General features: G+C 42.2%; 1 protein-coding gene across 1 annotated transcript in view; it reads right to left on the reverse strand.

Annotated features, from left to right (window-relative positions):
- crygmxl2 (crystallin, gamma MX, like 2) overlaps window positions 1-9,066 on the reverse strand; it is a gene marked incomplete at both ends in the record, with an annotated part of 40,560 nt that extends 31,494 nt beyond the window's left edge. Inside the window, one exon of the mRNA XM_083903534.1 lies at window positions 8,819-9,066. Coding sequence (XP_083759660.1) covers window positions 8,819-9,066 — 248 coding nt within the window. The remainder of the gene's footprint in view (window positions 1-8,818) is intronic.
- Window positions 9,067-16,385: the final 7,319 nt, after the last annotated feature.

Raw genomic sequence — 16,385 nt, forward strand, 5'->3', positions numbered from 1 at the left:
CGCTGTGTTTCCTCATTTTGCATTCATAAGCAGTTGTGACGACCTCATCAGTTCGATGGAGCTGACTCCACGACAGAGACGACAAAACCGCAGACCTCAAAAACGAGAGAAGCAGGAAGACAGAGACTCCACTTCACAGGAAGCATAAAAACTCCAACCAAATCCTCCCTCTCTCCCTCTCTTCGTCTCAGCTTTTCTTCCCTCGCTAGTTTAAAGTTGTCCTGGCTTTTATTTTGAGAAATATTAATTTGGTAGAAGAGTGGTGTCGTATCTGAAACACAACACAAAAGGAAGAAAAAAGAGAGAGGGAGAGTGAGAAAAAAGGCTGAGGGAGAGAGGAGTGGGGAAAGAGAGGCGCACTGTGTGCACATTTCTCTCGCTTGACGTTTTGCTGAAGTTTGTACGCCACTTGAGCCCGCCGTTTCCCTCGCTAATGATACCAGCGGAGCCTCTCTGGGGAATGGCGCCCGTCGTGCGCCTGGCTTTCACATTTCCAGCACCAGGTATTTTGGGATACGCAAGCGGGGACTATGAGGCACATCATTCCAAGAGCTCATCTGGCTCTTTTTCTCTTCTCCCTCCCTCTCTTGCCTCCTCTCTCCTCTCCAATCGGCTTCACTGCTCTCTCCTCTTTCTTCTTGTTGTCGTTGTACTTCTGCATACGCAGACATTCTCTGTCTCACTCTAGTTCTTTCTTTTTCTTTCTCCCTCCCTCCCTTCTTTTTTTTCTCTCAGTTTTTTTTTTGATTTGGTGAGGATGATTTCAAGTGTGGAGAGGAAAAAAAATGTGTGCACAGGAAAGGGGAAAAAAAATCTTTTTATTAACTTATTCATTGTATGTGAAATCAAGAGGTTTTTTCCCCCCCTTTCTAGGCTGCACTCCCTCTCCACCTCTTCCTCTTGGTTAAGGCAAATTAATGTTTAAAGAGGTAATTTACTGGGGCTGGCAGGATCCACATTGTGTATTACACAAACAGGCGGCAACAAAAGGAAATTCTAATCTAGACAGTAACATGACTGCACAGAGGATTCTCAGCAGGGGTCCAGATGAATTATACAACAATCTGTGTTCTCCCTCGTTTAATTTAAAGGTCTGTTTTCAAGGCTATTGCCAGCTCCCACTTCAGAGGAGACTTGGCCTGCTTAGGTCAAGCCCATATTGACAAATATCAAGAGGCAAGAAAGGATCGAGCGCTCAAAACGCAGATATGAATAAGTAAAGGCAAACAGATAAGTAAACATAAAGCAGTGAGGGATAGGGGAGGCATAGAGACGAGCGCGCATACACACACAACATCTCATTGGCCGCGAAACGTGCAGGGCCTATGGCGAGGTTTTTCATGGAGACATGAAAACAAAGTATGCGAAGGCACTTCTTTTAAAAAAAAGTGGGGGGAAATAATCGTTTGTTTGATGGCGCTGCAGAGCTGTCGGGGTCCTGGTGGTTTTCACACAGACAACAGTAAATACGTTGTTGTGACTGACACTCCACTGCACTCTTTGCACTTAGCACTTTGTGTGCTTTTATTGTTATCAGAGGTGGATTTGGTGAGATGATGCTTCCACAAATGGTCCAAGGCATTTAATGATTTTTTTTTTTTTTTAAGTTTGTTACATAACAGCTATGTGATTGTGCCAGGAACCTCATGGTGCTTTTATTTTTAACTTCCACTGAAGTATTTTCAAATAACTCGGAATGATGTCTGACTAAGTCTTTGAACTAAAATATTCCTGGAAAAAAACGGGCCCCCTGCTGGACACGTTTCCTCCTCCCTCTTTCTTTCCCATTCAGCCTTCTGTTTTTCCCTCCACACTCTCAGAAAAGAACATCAGGTGGTGATAGAAGTGCACGGCCACCCCGAGTCACCTCTTGTCGCTACCGATTTCCTTTAGAGCTCATGGGAGCCACACACTGCAGCCTCCCCCCCTCCTCTCCTCAGTCTATCATACTTTGGACAATCAACAGGTCACAGGCCTCTGACCCCTCCCTGTGGCTCACCATCAGGCTGCTCCTGACAGGATGAGTTTGACCTCTGAGCCCTTGAGCTGACAGCTCAATCAGCTTTTTATGGCACCGTGTCATAGCAGAGAAAGAGGGAGGATGCGCGGCGTTTCTCAGAGTCAAGGAAGGATGCTGGGACGTCTGACTGTCAAGGATGTTACGTCATCAGACCTCACTGAAGAAATGATCCAGTGTGAAGGATTCCACAAAGTCCTCCCCACTGAGATTTGACAAGGATGCGCGATGTATTCTCAGCCCAGCATCGGTAACCACCATGTAATGTTTAAATGTACAAACAGAGTGGACAAGTGCTCAATTATTGTAAAGGTATGTTTTGTTTTATTAAGGCAATACAATTATTAATAATAACAATAATAATATGTAAAATAAATATTACATTAAATGAGAAAGTAAAAGAAAAATATTATCCCCCTTCAGGAAGGTGCAGCCATGATTTGTTTTGTTGTTTCACAAATTACATTTGTTGTAAAGTATACACTTGTTAGATATCTGTCATTTTCCTTTCCTCCTGCACGTTTTGTAGAGTGGAAGTGATGCACGCTTCCTTGCATGTTCCAGAAATTCCCAGATTCCCAGAAATGAAGGAGTTTTGCCTTAGAAGAATCTTTTTACTGCAGAAGGATCCCTGACTTTGAGGAACACCAGCTCCCTGCTTAGTCACATACGTTTGCTGTTAGTCTAACATCACAAATCACTGAGGTTATTAACTCTGTCCTCAACTATTACCCACTTTCTTAATGCCCCTGATTTATAATCAGAGACATTTAAAACACAGTGCTGAAGAATATGATTTAATCAAGAAGGTATTTAAAAAAAAAAAAAAAAAAAAAAAAAAAGAGGAGAACTCTGATGCAAATGTGGCCCCTGGTTCACAGCAGAACTGCCAGTGATGTTTGCTCCCTAACGTCCTCCGAGTTCCACCGCTGATTTAACCTCCAGGGATGAGCACCAAGTGATCAGAACGCTCAGAGGAAGTTAGCGGCCTCCGCTCTCCAGAGGCCAGCACTTCCTCTTGATTTCTCCTGTTCTGTCAAGACAGAAAGGGAAGGTAAAGATAAAAAAAACATCCCTGCTATGCCGTGTGTGTGGGCTTCACACAACTGTAAAACTGCGTCATCAGCACAAAGATGAAACTCTGAGTGAGTGTGTGCGCGTGTGTGTGTGTGTGTGTGTGTATTTTAGGCAAGGTGCCTGCCCTGGAGCTAGATAATGTGAACAGAAGCAGATGGGGAAACTTAAACGCACACCCACTAGGGTATAGCAGAGCTGGCACAAAGTAAGAAGAGGTCTTAGAACATCTCCCAGCCCGAGTGGATGCCAGCACACTTTCTAGCACTGAGATGGGATGACAAAGAGAGCGAGGAAAAGGAAAATCTGTGTGTGTCAGTGTGCGTGTTTTGTACAGTACCTCAACTGTTTTGTTCTTTTTGCATATTTATTCTCGTCTGAAACTGCCGACCCGCTGTCCTTCTGTTTTGTATCTCATCTGTTGTGCTCCTCTTCCAAAGCATGTCTGCGTTTCACAAACACCACCCATTACAGTCCACACAGAATCACTCAGTGGATATTAGTTAAAATAATTAAGATTTTCTAAAAGGATCAAACAAAAACAAAACAGACCAATTTTCCCCATGCATAGAAATAGATCTTACTATTCATTAAACAATTACCAAAGAATGTCTGGATAAAGTCAAATACTATATTAGCTTTCAGACGCATCATTCTTTGGCCTTGCTGAAAATTCACCATCTGTCATCATTTTTCTCAATTATTCAATCAAACATCTCCAAGCCCTTATTTCAGTGAAGAAAAATGCTCAAAATGAAATATGTAGTTTGCCTTTCAAAAGCTGAAACCTTAACCTGGCTCAGGTTTACTGTAAATGTGTTGGGTAATTATTTATTCATCCAATTCATATGTTCTAAGTTCTCTGTGTTTGCAGCTGCTGCTGCTGCTGCTACAGTAGTGACATTAAACACAACACAACAATGACTCTTTCCATATTTGCTAGAATCACATCATCCCCAGTCAGACTTAAAACAGAAGAAAACTTAAATCACCCCCCCCCCAAAAAAAGCACTTGTGCCAGCCCTTATACAAGCGTCACATTTTGCAAAGCATCTGAGTCACTGGGGATCCATCTGTTAGGCCCATAAATCAGCTCTGGCTCTCCACGTGAGCCAGCCGAGGCAGGCCGGGGGTTAAAGGGGGCCAATGATTCCTCCCACAATGAGATGCACATGTTGCTGCCTGGTGGGTGGGTGCTGCAGAGGTCAGAGGGGGTGTGTAGGTTAATAATGAGGTGAACTTGATCTTTTCCAGTCCCAGGGAAGACGGGTCTCCCCCCCCCCGCCCCCCACCTCCCCCGACCCGACCCCAGAGGGAAGAAGACCATTAGCTCAACAATGTAAGAGGAGGAAAGTGATGAGGGAGAGAGTGGTGGTTGCTCAGGAAGGTTAGGTCAGATAATGATTGTGAGATCGTAAAGATAAACAGATTATCCGTAAATAACAAGTCTTGTAAAAACTGAAGTACATACTAACTTAGGGTTGCTCGTAAGGTTGCAGGTCATTTCAGAAGGTTTTAATACCAGCGCCTAACACAAAATATTGCAGTTTGTTACTAAAACAAACATCTGAAATGATTTAAAGCTCAGTTAGGCAACACATTTTTGACGTTATTGACGCCATAATAACCTTTCAGCATCATGAAGTGATCCGACTTCCAGACTTCTGCACCTTCCTAGCCAGCAAACACGTGGCCCATCAATTAAAATGAAGTTATGTTTCTGTATGGCTTTTATTAATAGATTAATTTTGCATTCAATTGTTTTTATTGTTTTGTATTATCATTCCGAACACAAATACTTTTACTTTGAAATTCTGTAAAATATAATTTCAATTATTGCCTTATCATGGTCGTGATTTAGCTCATATTTCCCGCCCGTAGTGAAAAGTTGCTTTTTCCTACGATGTCAGACATTTTTTTGGCCCCCAACTGACCACACCAGATACTCAAGACCCTCAGGTGATTCGAGTCCTCGACTCCTTTTCCAGCCTTAGGGAAAACACACCCTTGATTGGAGTCTTTGACTAATCACAGAGCAGTTCAGGGACAGTGGGAGGTTCCTATTGGCTGCTCTGCTACGCAGCTACAAATATAGTCCATATCCTATAAGTGGAAAAGCTGCTGTTCCACCATCAGACAATTGCTTACACTTTAAAGGAGATGGACAATAAACACAAAATACTGTACGTGTCAGATGTGTCATCAGAGATGGAGTCACACAATTCAGTATTTGGCCCTAGTTCAGATCTATATCTGATGTGTGTCCATTAATGACATTATGAACCTATAGAACCTGCAGAAACGCAGCAAAATCAAACAACACTGGAGGAGAGTGTCATGCTCCAGAACTAAACTTCACCCACAAGTTTGCTGTGATTGATTCTGTTTCCCTGTGGAGGATCACCAGCAAATCTGATTGGACTTATTAATCCGATTTGATATTAGTTTGAACAATGAAGCTGGAAATGTGAATTTTGACTTGCTGGTTGTGCCAAACTGGTGAGAGGAACTCAGGACAGAGGGTCTTCATTTAAAAGAAAAATGTATTCAAGGAGCTGAGGATGAAGCTCGACAATCAACTTTCTCTTGATCCTCCCTACTGCAGCTTTAATTGAAGCACATGCATATCATTTGTTCTCACATACAGAACAGAACTGCATTGGACTTTGCCCCTGAACCGAAACCCCAAGGTCAGAGTGGAACATGATGTGTAACAAAACACTGCCATGACACAAAAACAGTCAGAGAAAACATGTTGGTTTTTAAAAGGTGGCAGTGAGAATACAACTCCCCACAGACATCAACTGCTTTTATCAAGATGATAGAAGTATAAAACGAGACCCAGAACCAAGTGCTCAGCAGGAGTCACTGGACTAGAGGAAACAAAAGAAACACACTCAACTCATCTTTCCACTCATAACAGAAAACACAGGAGGACCAAAGGTGTTGACTCTACAGAGACAAAAGAACCACTAAGCTGGGGAAACTCCAACCTGCCTTTATAACCTCCCACAGCAGATTGCCCTCAGCTGCAGAGAACAACACAGTTGCAGCCAATCAATCCTGATTAGTGAGGGAAACCTGTGATGCACATTCTGGATCTCTGTCTATGTTACATGACTAATGAATATTTGCATCAGTGACTCAACTGACAGTTGTTTTCTCTGTGAATTGATTACATTTTTGGGTTCATTTAATAACAAGAAAAGGTGAAAATTGTTGATCTGTGTTTACTAAACTTAAAAATAATTGCATCTACAAATTGTTTGTTTCGTCCTCAAACCAAAGATATTTAGTTACTGTCGTGAAGAAAAGACACCATCAATTATACAAATGTATAAAATAATTGTTGTATCCCTACACTCAAGTCATGCTGTCACTAAACATTTTTTTATATCTACAATGTTCATATGTTGCTATTAAATGGGTAAACTGAAGTGTCTCAGCTGTTTAGATCAAACTCCAGTTGTAGCGACTCTACTTGGCAAAAACCACTGAAGCATTTTAATGCCCATATTAAAAAAACATGTTCAGTTTAAGTAAAGTTAAATGTTTTCCTCTGTGATTTCATGCTACCTGCCAATCTTTCTGTTGTCTGCTGAGATTCCCAGAGGCGTCTTTCTGCCATGATCAGCGAGGTTCCTGTTGTGAGCCAGTGGGCAAAGGTGATTCCATGGAGCTGGAGTTGCTTTTGGGAGAGCAGGCCCCGATCTCCTCGGGCACATTTGTTTCCGAGCTTAATGGTATACAGACAGAAATTACTTTTAACATCCTCGACCTTCAGTCTAGACTTTGAAATGACCAAAAGGGTCTCAGACATAAGAACTCACCCTGCATGTCTCAGATCAAATATCACTCTGTGATGCAGAACATAAAACACAGGGTCAGTATAAAGCACATATACATGAAAAATTAGATATTTAATTAATACCCAACACTTAATATCTACAGGATTATCCACTTTGAACGTTTGCTTCCAAAGATAACACTGAAAATGTGCTGAAAATATACCAACATGGCATTTTAAAGGAGGAAAACTGTTAATCAGCAATTTCCGCAATCACAGAGTGCCATAGAGAGAAAAAAATAATCCAGCAATCTTAATCCCATTTATAAACTGATTACTTATCACCTCTACATGTAAAGAGCGTCAGCCCCAAGACATTTCCATGGAGTTTCATGAGCTAATCCTTAAAAAATCTGAGTCATTTTGAAGCTTGCAGTACTTACTGATAATAACAGGATTGTGAATGATTTTTTTTTTACAGCAGTCCAAATACTACATGTCAGAAGCTGGAAGATGTGCAGAGCAGCTAAACAGCTGTTGATAATAGATTTTTAGTTAGGATTTAATGTATTTAGGGAACTCTTTGGTAGAATTCAGCAGGGACATCATCTGGTGGAAATTCACAGGTTATTATAGTATTTCCAGGAGCTAAAGGCACATTGCTTAACTTCTGAATGATGTGAAGTTACTGAGGGAGAGAAGACACTATATAGACTGTTTCACTTCACCAGAGAAACAATAGCTTCTTATACAGGAACAGATCTTGCTTTTCTTTCATTAACCTTATTCGACTTGTCTTTGTTTATGATGACATGAAATACATGTATATGCTTGATGATGTGTTTCATAACCAGTGACAGGTCTCTCACCCATCATTATACAACTGGTCATACCAGAAGAGAGCTACACTGTCTCTTATTTATCTATAAAGTACTTTGTAATAAACTCCATATGTATCTACTCTATGAGAACCAAGCAAAACCCATTATCATACACGCTCACAGAATTACAAAGAATCTCTGTTCTATGTACAAAAACTGACAAATGGAACAGTCTCCAGAATGTACTCAAACTAGATCGACTGGACTGGTCTCCATCAAAGGTAGGGTGGGAGATCATTTTCTGGAGCTTTTTTTACTGCATTGCTCAAAATCCTCATCGCACCCCGATTTTTACCAATTAGTTAATGCATTGTCACAAAAATTAAAAAGCTGTGGAACAGACAGATCTGTTAAAACACTCTCCAATCCTATTGAACGGCCATCAAACTGCCATTTGCCCCTCCATACTCCCTTGGGCATGCTCAGAAGACAATACCAGAGCTTATGCTAGCTTGCTAAAAAAAAAACAGTTAAGTTATGACAGAAAAGGTGCCGACAACGTTTTTTTGAGAAAGCTACTGCCAAGAAAAAGTTCACAGAGTGAACATCTGTGCTTCGTTTGAACGGTGGCGACAACTGAAAACCCAGAAAGGGCTGCAAAGTGATGACATGGTGGCTCTGTTTCTACTGGACAAGTAAGTTCACTTTATGTCTTTGTGATCTTTTGAGAATGTTTGTTGTTATTCAGCATTTGAACTTGAAGTACCCAAAACAGTTAGTGTCACTGAAAAGTACCAAAGATGCTGCGCAGTGCTCGTGAATCCGTGTGAAACCAACGCTCTTTGTGAACAAGCATTGTGCATTCCTGGAGATGTGGCTTTGTCTAATCTAGAGAAAGAGGCTTGGACTTTTGAATTCAAAATGTAGCGCACATTACTGCAGATGCCACACCGATCCATCTGTCGACCCCACTACAGTCTTCCCTCACTCATGAACAAGACCCAGAGACACTAAAACTACTCTACTTGGAGCAGGATCTCACTCCTGAGCCAAAGAGGGCGCTCCAGTGAGATCAGGATAGAGATAGGGTGAGAAGCATTGTTATCTGGGCTCAGGCACCTGGGCTCAGGCACCTGGTTACGATGCCTCCTAGACGGCTCCCTGGTGAGGTGTTCCAGGCACGTCTCACTGGGAGGAGGCACTGGGGAAGACCCAGGACTCACTGGAGAGACATGTCTCTCGGTTGGCTTGGACCACAGAGAGTAGCCTGGGCTTCTCTTCTGCTCAAGCTGCCCTGAGGCCTTGGATAAGCGGTAGAAAATAGATGGATGGATGCTCACAAGGACCTTCCCTGTATTTCCATCCATCTTCTAACACTTTATTCTGCACATGAGGGTCACGTGGGTGCTGTGGCAATCTCAGCTGACATAGGGTGATAGGCAGGGTACACCCTGGAACTCACTGGAGTGGATCACCACCTTACAACCTGGATACTGGACTACCTCACTACCTCACCAACTGCCCACAGTACGTGAGGACTAAGGACTGTGTCTCAGATACGGTGGTCTACAGCACAGTGGCTCCACAGGGAACAGTCTTAGCTCCTTTGTTCCTGTTCACCCTGTACATGGCTGACCTAAAACACAACACCCCCACCTTCCAACTGCAGAAGTTCTCTGACGCCATCGTCGGACTCATCACGGATGACGATGACAAAGAATACAGAGAACTGATCCAGGACTCCAATTTACCTAATCCCCATATTGCATGTTTTGGACAGTCGGAGAAAGCCGAAGAACCTGGAGGAAACCCACTCACACACGAGGAGAACATGCAAACGCCATGCAGAAAGGCTCAGACCAGGTCACAAACCCAGGTCTTCTTGCTGCAAAGACAAGCGTGCAAACCCGATAAAATCCCCAATTCTGACTTCTTTTGCTTATAGTTTATATTTTAGTATCTCATTTTAAACACCTGGAATTTTCCAGGTGAAAAAAAAATGAATCCGTAACATTTCATTCCAATTAAAGAGATTGTGAGTCTCACTCATGGATAAAGGTGCAGTGGTGCGGATTACCGCACTCTGTTGATGCCACTTAATGCCCTTCAGGTAAAGGTCTGGAGATTGCCAAAGCCTCTCTGTCTCCAGAAGACACACATACATAAACATGCCCCACCCCCTCATACAAATGCTCCAGTTTGATTGATGAGGAAATAGATGGTAAATTGCAGTGTCCATCCTGATGGATGACATCATTTGGCCTGATGTGCTGATCGTGTATGTCAAACCAGAACCGTGCATGCCCATCCCCCCTCCTTTTACAATTGATCAGCAGGAGTTTTTTCTTTTTTTTTTTTAAACGCCAACCTTGTTTGAATTTAATGCATGAGGAGGGAGAGCAGTTGACGCTGCTCTTTGCTGCCTGTCCCAGTCCCTCGGCCCCTTCCCTCCTCTCCACTCCCCCATCCATCTTCATCTAGCAGGGGTCCAAGCCATGACAGATGCAGTGGCGCTCTTGTTAGTTTACCCTTACACACAGACAATCACTCTGTGTTAAATGGCCCTTCCTGCTTGTAAATGGATTATTGTTTACACAACTTCAATTATAGCAGGTGTCTAAGCAGAGAGTTATTGAAGGAGAGACTAAGAAAGATGGACGGCGATTGTCACGCCTTGATATTCCCCCGTCAGTTTTTGTTCTCATCATCAAACCAGTGTAAACATTGTCAAGGCTTTCATGCTGAGCCCTTCGTGTTTGCCAAGGAATTGTGTAAAACCCTCTCCAAACAAGGAGTTTCAACAACAGAGGCAAATACTGAAATTCATTGACTTGAAGAAAAACAAGATGATGCCATCGCGTGTAAATAAATCAGGAGAAGCACTTTTGACTGGGGTGAGAGGGTTTGTGGCGTCTGCTGGCACAGCAGAGCTCTGCATATTCCTCAATCAAAAGTCTTACACGTGTAAACAGCTTTGCCAAGGCCTTGTACTCCCAGAAGGCTGATTTTGAGGAAGCCATCCAAGCGCCACCTTATATTCAAATGCGCTGACAGGTGAAGAAGAGTCGGAGGAGACGGGGGGGAGGAGACGGGGGGAGGAGACGTCTTGATTGATGGGCCGACGGCACGCAGTGGCAGCTGAGTTTATGAGCCAGAGCAAATCTGAATATTGAGAATGCGGCCATCGTGTCACACTCGCCGTATTAAGAATTATTTGACAATGCATTATGTCGGAGATGTGTCACGCAGAAAAGATGAGCATGCCGTCCCCTGTGGCTGAAATTACAACCTGTGGTAGCTGCCCGCTCCACTTGGCGAATTCTCTGTGGACAAATGTGACACGGGGGCCATCGACATGGCTCCTCTGTACTTACTCATGAGTTAGTGACTGCCAAAATAAATCATAAAAAACATCAGTATGCATGGATTCCACTGTCATTTTTGTCTCCATTTTATTTTCTTTCCCCCCATAAATCTGACTTTTGAACTTGACCAAGTAACAGACATGTTGGCACACGCTTGGAGCCAGACAGTGAAATGGTACACCCCCCTGACTTCCCATTAATATTAGCTGTTGATTAATGATGCAAAAGTGTTGTTGATACACCCTTGTTTTTGAGATTTAAGGTTGTTGTTCATGTGTAACATTTAGGAAGAAATTGAATATACAACCCTTAGTTTTGTTTGCTTAAGTGCATAATCACTTTAAAACATTGATATTAATTTAAAATAAAGATAGATTTAAATATAAATATAGGCCCAAATGAACTAATCCAGTGTCTCCTACATAGGGATTCCACTGACCTGCATGCTGTAGAAGTTTCCCTGGTCCAACTCACCTGATTCAAACTGGTCGTTATCAGTGCTTCTGCAGAGCTTGGTAAAGAGCTGACATTTGAATCAGGTGTGTTGGAGCAGGACCAGCGTTGAGAAACACTGCACTAATCAGCCAAAGTGTGTGTTTTGTGTTCAAATGAAGATTAAACATCTTTTTTTTCTGGTATGCAAAGGCCACCACAGTTAGATGACGTTCTTGGAAAAGGGAGGAGTGAGTGGAAGTGACTTCATATTTATTAAAATTTGCAGTGCCACTATAAGATGTCACTAAATTGTACACACTGGACAAGTGCTTTTTGTGAGTCCACACAGATGTAACAGGTTCAGATTGGAATGAATATCATCGTGGCAGAGTATGTGTTATTGGCAAATATCATACTGTTGTCCAAAGGAAATAGGAATATCCATCCATCCATCTTCTACTGCTTTATCCTCCACGTGAGGGTCGCGGGGGGTGATAGGTGGGATACACAATGGACAGATCAAAATAGGAATATTAATCATTTAATATTATGTTGTGATGAAACTGTCGATAATCTGACTATTTAGTCTCCCTGGCTTGTTTGTTGCAGCCCCGTCTGTGGTTTACAATTCCACGGAAATTATTCGGACAATTAACATGCCTCCCCAGGTCCATCAGCAGGTTATTATGAACGACAAGGTGCTAACAAATGGCTTCCACATGGTTCTACTGGGCCGCACCTCTCGTCTGTGGCTTTCTGCCGCTGTTAATCTCAGCCCTCTGAACAGCATGTGACTTTTTTTTTTAACCATAAACGTGGCTTCATCTAGTTACAAGAGGCCTGCTGTAATGTGACTGGTGTGTGTGTGTGTGTGTGTGTGTGTGTGTGTGTGTGTGTGTGTGTGTGTGTGTGTGTGTGTGTGTGTGTGTGTGTGTGTGTGTGTGTGTGTGTGTGTGTGTGTGTGTTTATCGCGTTACTAGGTGTCAACCTGTTCTGAATTTGGACGTTTTAATGAGAGAAATGAATGAACCCCGAGGCTGTTTGTTCTGTGTCCACCAGACACACACACACACACACACACACACACATGAAAGGGAAAAAATAAAACTCTCTCTTGTTTTTACGATGTGTTCACCTTGTGGTGCGTGAAGTGAACATGACAATCAGGAGTGTGTGCTGTAATGACGTCCAGGTGTTAATCTCATATTCATTTAGATGTGAGCCTCATTCCTCCAAACGGTGGAGGAAACAAATCATTGGCCCTTTAATAATAATAATCAATGCTTGATCCCCCACCACCTCCAACACTGCTGCTGCTGCTGATGCTGCTGATGCTGCTGCTGCCACCCCCCACCACCCGCTTTCCTCTATGCATCATCTGGTGTGCTGTTTGTGTACGTGTAGATGGAATGGTGTGTGGTGTTTCTAGGTGTACTTTGTGAGCCAGGTTTTTTCCCTCTCGGGGTCTCTTTGGGCTGACCCCGTGACCCCTCTTTCTCTGAGGACGGCCAGCTAAGAACCAAGCAACATATCAAAGAGTGGGGGGGCACAGCCAGGCCACTGGGTTTCTGGCAAAATCATCTCAATAAATAAATATCACAAGACACCGCTGGAGGGAAGAGCTTTGATGTGAGGGGGGGGTTGAGCCCCCATTCTCTCTTTTCTCGCTCACTCTTTCTCAACCTCAATACGGGCAATTCTCCTCTGGTGTCTTCACTCACCACCAAAACCCTCAACACTTGCTCTGACAAAATGTCTTATGTGTGCTCCACTACACACATCTCAGCAGCACCAAACGTTCAGGGGCTTGTATTTTTCCTCTCTGAGGAGGTGAGATGGAGAAGCACTGTCTTGTTATCAATAGATCCAGGGCGTTGGGTTGGTTATGAGTAGTTGGCACTGAAAGAGTTGGAGAGAAGCTTTTATTTTCTCCCACAACGCAAAGAAGCTCAGGTGAATAACAAGTGTTTTCATACTTTGAAGAGGTAAATTCAAATGCCTGGTTCACTTCAAGTTTGATTGTTTCCACAAGGTAAGATAAGAGAGGATGATTGTGTAGCAGTACACAGCATGGCTAAAAGACAAATGTGTGTAAATCTGTGTCTTTGTATCCCAGCCTGGTATCCTGGACAAAAGACAAGATTTAAAACATTAAGATTTCATAAAAAGTATTTCTATTGTGTCTGTCTCTAATCATCTCGTCGTTATTTAGCACATCCTCAATTTCCTGTTTTCATTTTTATACTCAGTATCTCTTACATTTCAGTTACTTCCTCCTCGACTAATGAAGATTACATTAGATTTTCAAACAGCACTTTTTAGGACGCAACATTAACACAAAATCAAAATACACAATTGCAAACAAATTTGATTAAAAAATATTGTATTTTATTTGTTTGAAAATAGACTTTTTGTTTGCAAAGATCTTTTTTTTTTTATTCAGCGATTCTGGCCATGGGCGGGCCTTAGGAGGTTGCCTGCTGATTGGCTACTGAGTTTTGGAGCGACAGCACAGTGGACTGGAAGTAGTCACAGGCTTGGACTCACTGTCCGTCTGGAACGCGTTTCCCCAATTGTTCCCCGTCGACAATCGACAAAATAAAAATTTATAATCTGACAAACTTTACAATACTTAGAATTATAAGTTCCAGACTGTGCAAAACACAGGTAAAGAACAAATCAGGGAGCACAAGCAAAATGCCCATCATTGCAGATAAAAAGTGTACTTTCAAACAAATAAAATACCTTTTTTCTGAATGATATTTTATTTGTGTATTTTGATTTTGTGGTTGCTTTTTGTGTTATTTTGTTTATCACAGTAGATCAGATTCAACATGAAATAGCAGGAAAAACAGCATTAATTAGGGTTCCAGTATAGGTCACACTTAATACTTGGCACTTTAACTTAACTTACACTGTGATGTTTGTTATTTTATGTTTTCCTATATCTCCTGGATGTGTTCCAATAAAGTAAAAAGACCTTTGCACAGTTGCGTACATTGGGAAATCTTGCAATCGCGCCCAGGCAGTGTTTCGATTTGAGATTGCAGTAACAGTTTTGATGCCAAATGTTGAAAGTTATATTGTTTCTTTACTCTCATTTCAATCATTTTGATAAACATGTCTGTAGACATGTAAATAAGTACAGTAAGTGCAAAAGTACAAGTGTAACATATGCTCCTGTTGACGGGGCAGCGTTTTCTTTTAATAATACTATGATCTATTTAAATTAAGTGTCATCCACTTTGACATTTAATAAGTCAGTAGGGGTTTTTCTCATTTTCTGTCTAGGAAAAGATAATAGTATAAGAAAATGTTCTGATGTAAGAGTCCCAAATTTGTTCAAGGGAGTTGCAACACGTTTACTGGCTGTTGCCTCAGTCTGTCACTGGACAGCACCGTGTGTGTGTTTTTTTAAGGTGACCCTAAGGGATGAATCTCAATGTCTGCACACACACACACACACACTGGACAGAGCTCTTGTGTTTTCCCTGGCAGAAATTGCCTCATGCCTGTGTCTGCAAACACTGAACTTGAGCTCTGAAAATAGCTGACTCCTCTAAAAAACAATATCTGGTGAACTTTTCCAGCAGGAGATTTGAAACAGCGTGTAATGTCAAACACTGTCTGTACAGTGACTGGCTTGAACGCATCGCTGACAGCAGCATTGTCAGGTGTGTGATCTAAAATGAATATACAGGAGTATAACAAGTGGTCTTAAGGACTCCAGGTCAATGTTGTTGTTTTCCTTCAGGTTTTCTGTACAGATGACTTCTCAACAAAACCACCAACACTTCATCACTTACATTATTTATCAGCTTAACAAAAGGGAAAATGAAACAGATCATACTTCAACAATCTTGAAGCTTCAGAACTTGGGATTGATGGTGTTAATTCAATGCAAATATATGTTGATTGAAAGTCTTGACACACAAAAACATCCACACCCGCATGTCTGTTGCACACTTGCTCTGCGCTTTTCGCTGGTTGAGACATTTTTGAAAAGGGTACCAAGGTTTTTTAGGTCCTCTGTTCGAAGTGCTATTAATTGCACTTTTTTGAGGTGGGTCATGGTGCTAACAGACTAAAAACAACAAATGTATTTTCCGAATACCGCCGACAACATTGTTTACATTTTTTCAATACGTTTCCTTCGTATTGAAAAAACGTTTTCCTCTTTGATGGATTCATCATTATGTTATATATATTTCTTACATGTCGAGCCTTTAAACTGGGTTTAAATACCCAGTTTTTAAAAACCCAACGTATACTTAGTATCCAATAGAGGCATTTTTTGTTGGTGTATCTTTCATGTCTCTCTCATCATGTTGGTCTGCTGTAAGTCAGACACATGTCACGGTCCTCAATCGCCGTCTATTCTTAAGTCACTGAAAACGTCTCGTGTTGGTGCAATATGAATAAAAGACGAGAGGACGAGACGATGAAAGTGGGTGGAGGAGGTGAGAGTGCTGCCCTGAGGGTGAAACGTAGGCACATTAAGCTCTGAAATTGGTCAATAATAATTTCCTTTCACTATTGAGAGGCAGCTGAGTGGAATGCGGATTTATGTGTGTGTGTGTGTGTGTGTGTGTGTGTGTGTGTGTGTGTGTGTGTGTGTGTGTGTGTGTGTGTGTGTGTGTGTGTGTGTGTGTGTGTGTGTGTGTGTGTGTGTGTGTGCAGGATGGGGGTTAAACTGTGTCTCCAGGGACCGTGTTATTGACTGTTGACCAGCCCAAATTAATTTTCAACAAGCCTCTTCAGGGGGAGAATGGAGATGGATTATTGTTACAAAAGGAGCTGCCTCGTGTGCTTTATTCCAAGGTCCTCTAAGTGGATGACTGGCCTCTTAATAGGCCTCCGCCTTAGCTGAACTACGACTATACTTC

Source organism: Microchirus variegatus (genome assembly GCF_963457635.1).
Source record: "Microchirus variegatus genome assembly, chromosome: 17".
NCBI classification, from domain to species: domain Eukaryota; kingdom Metazoa; phylum Chordata; class Actinopteri; order Pleuronectiformes; family Soleidae; genus Microchirus; species Microchirus variegatus.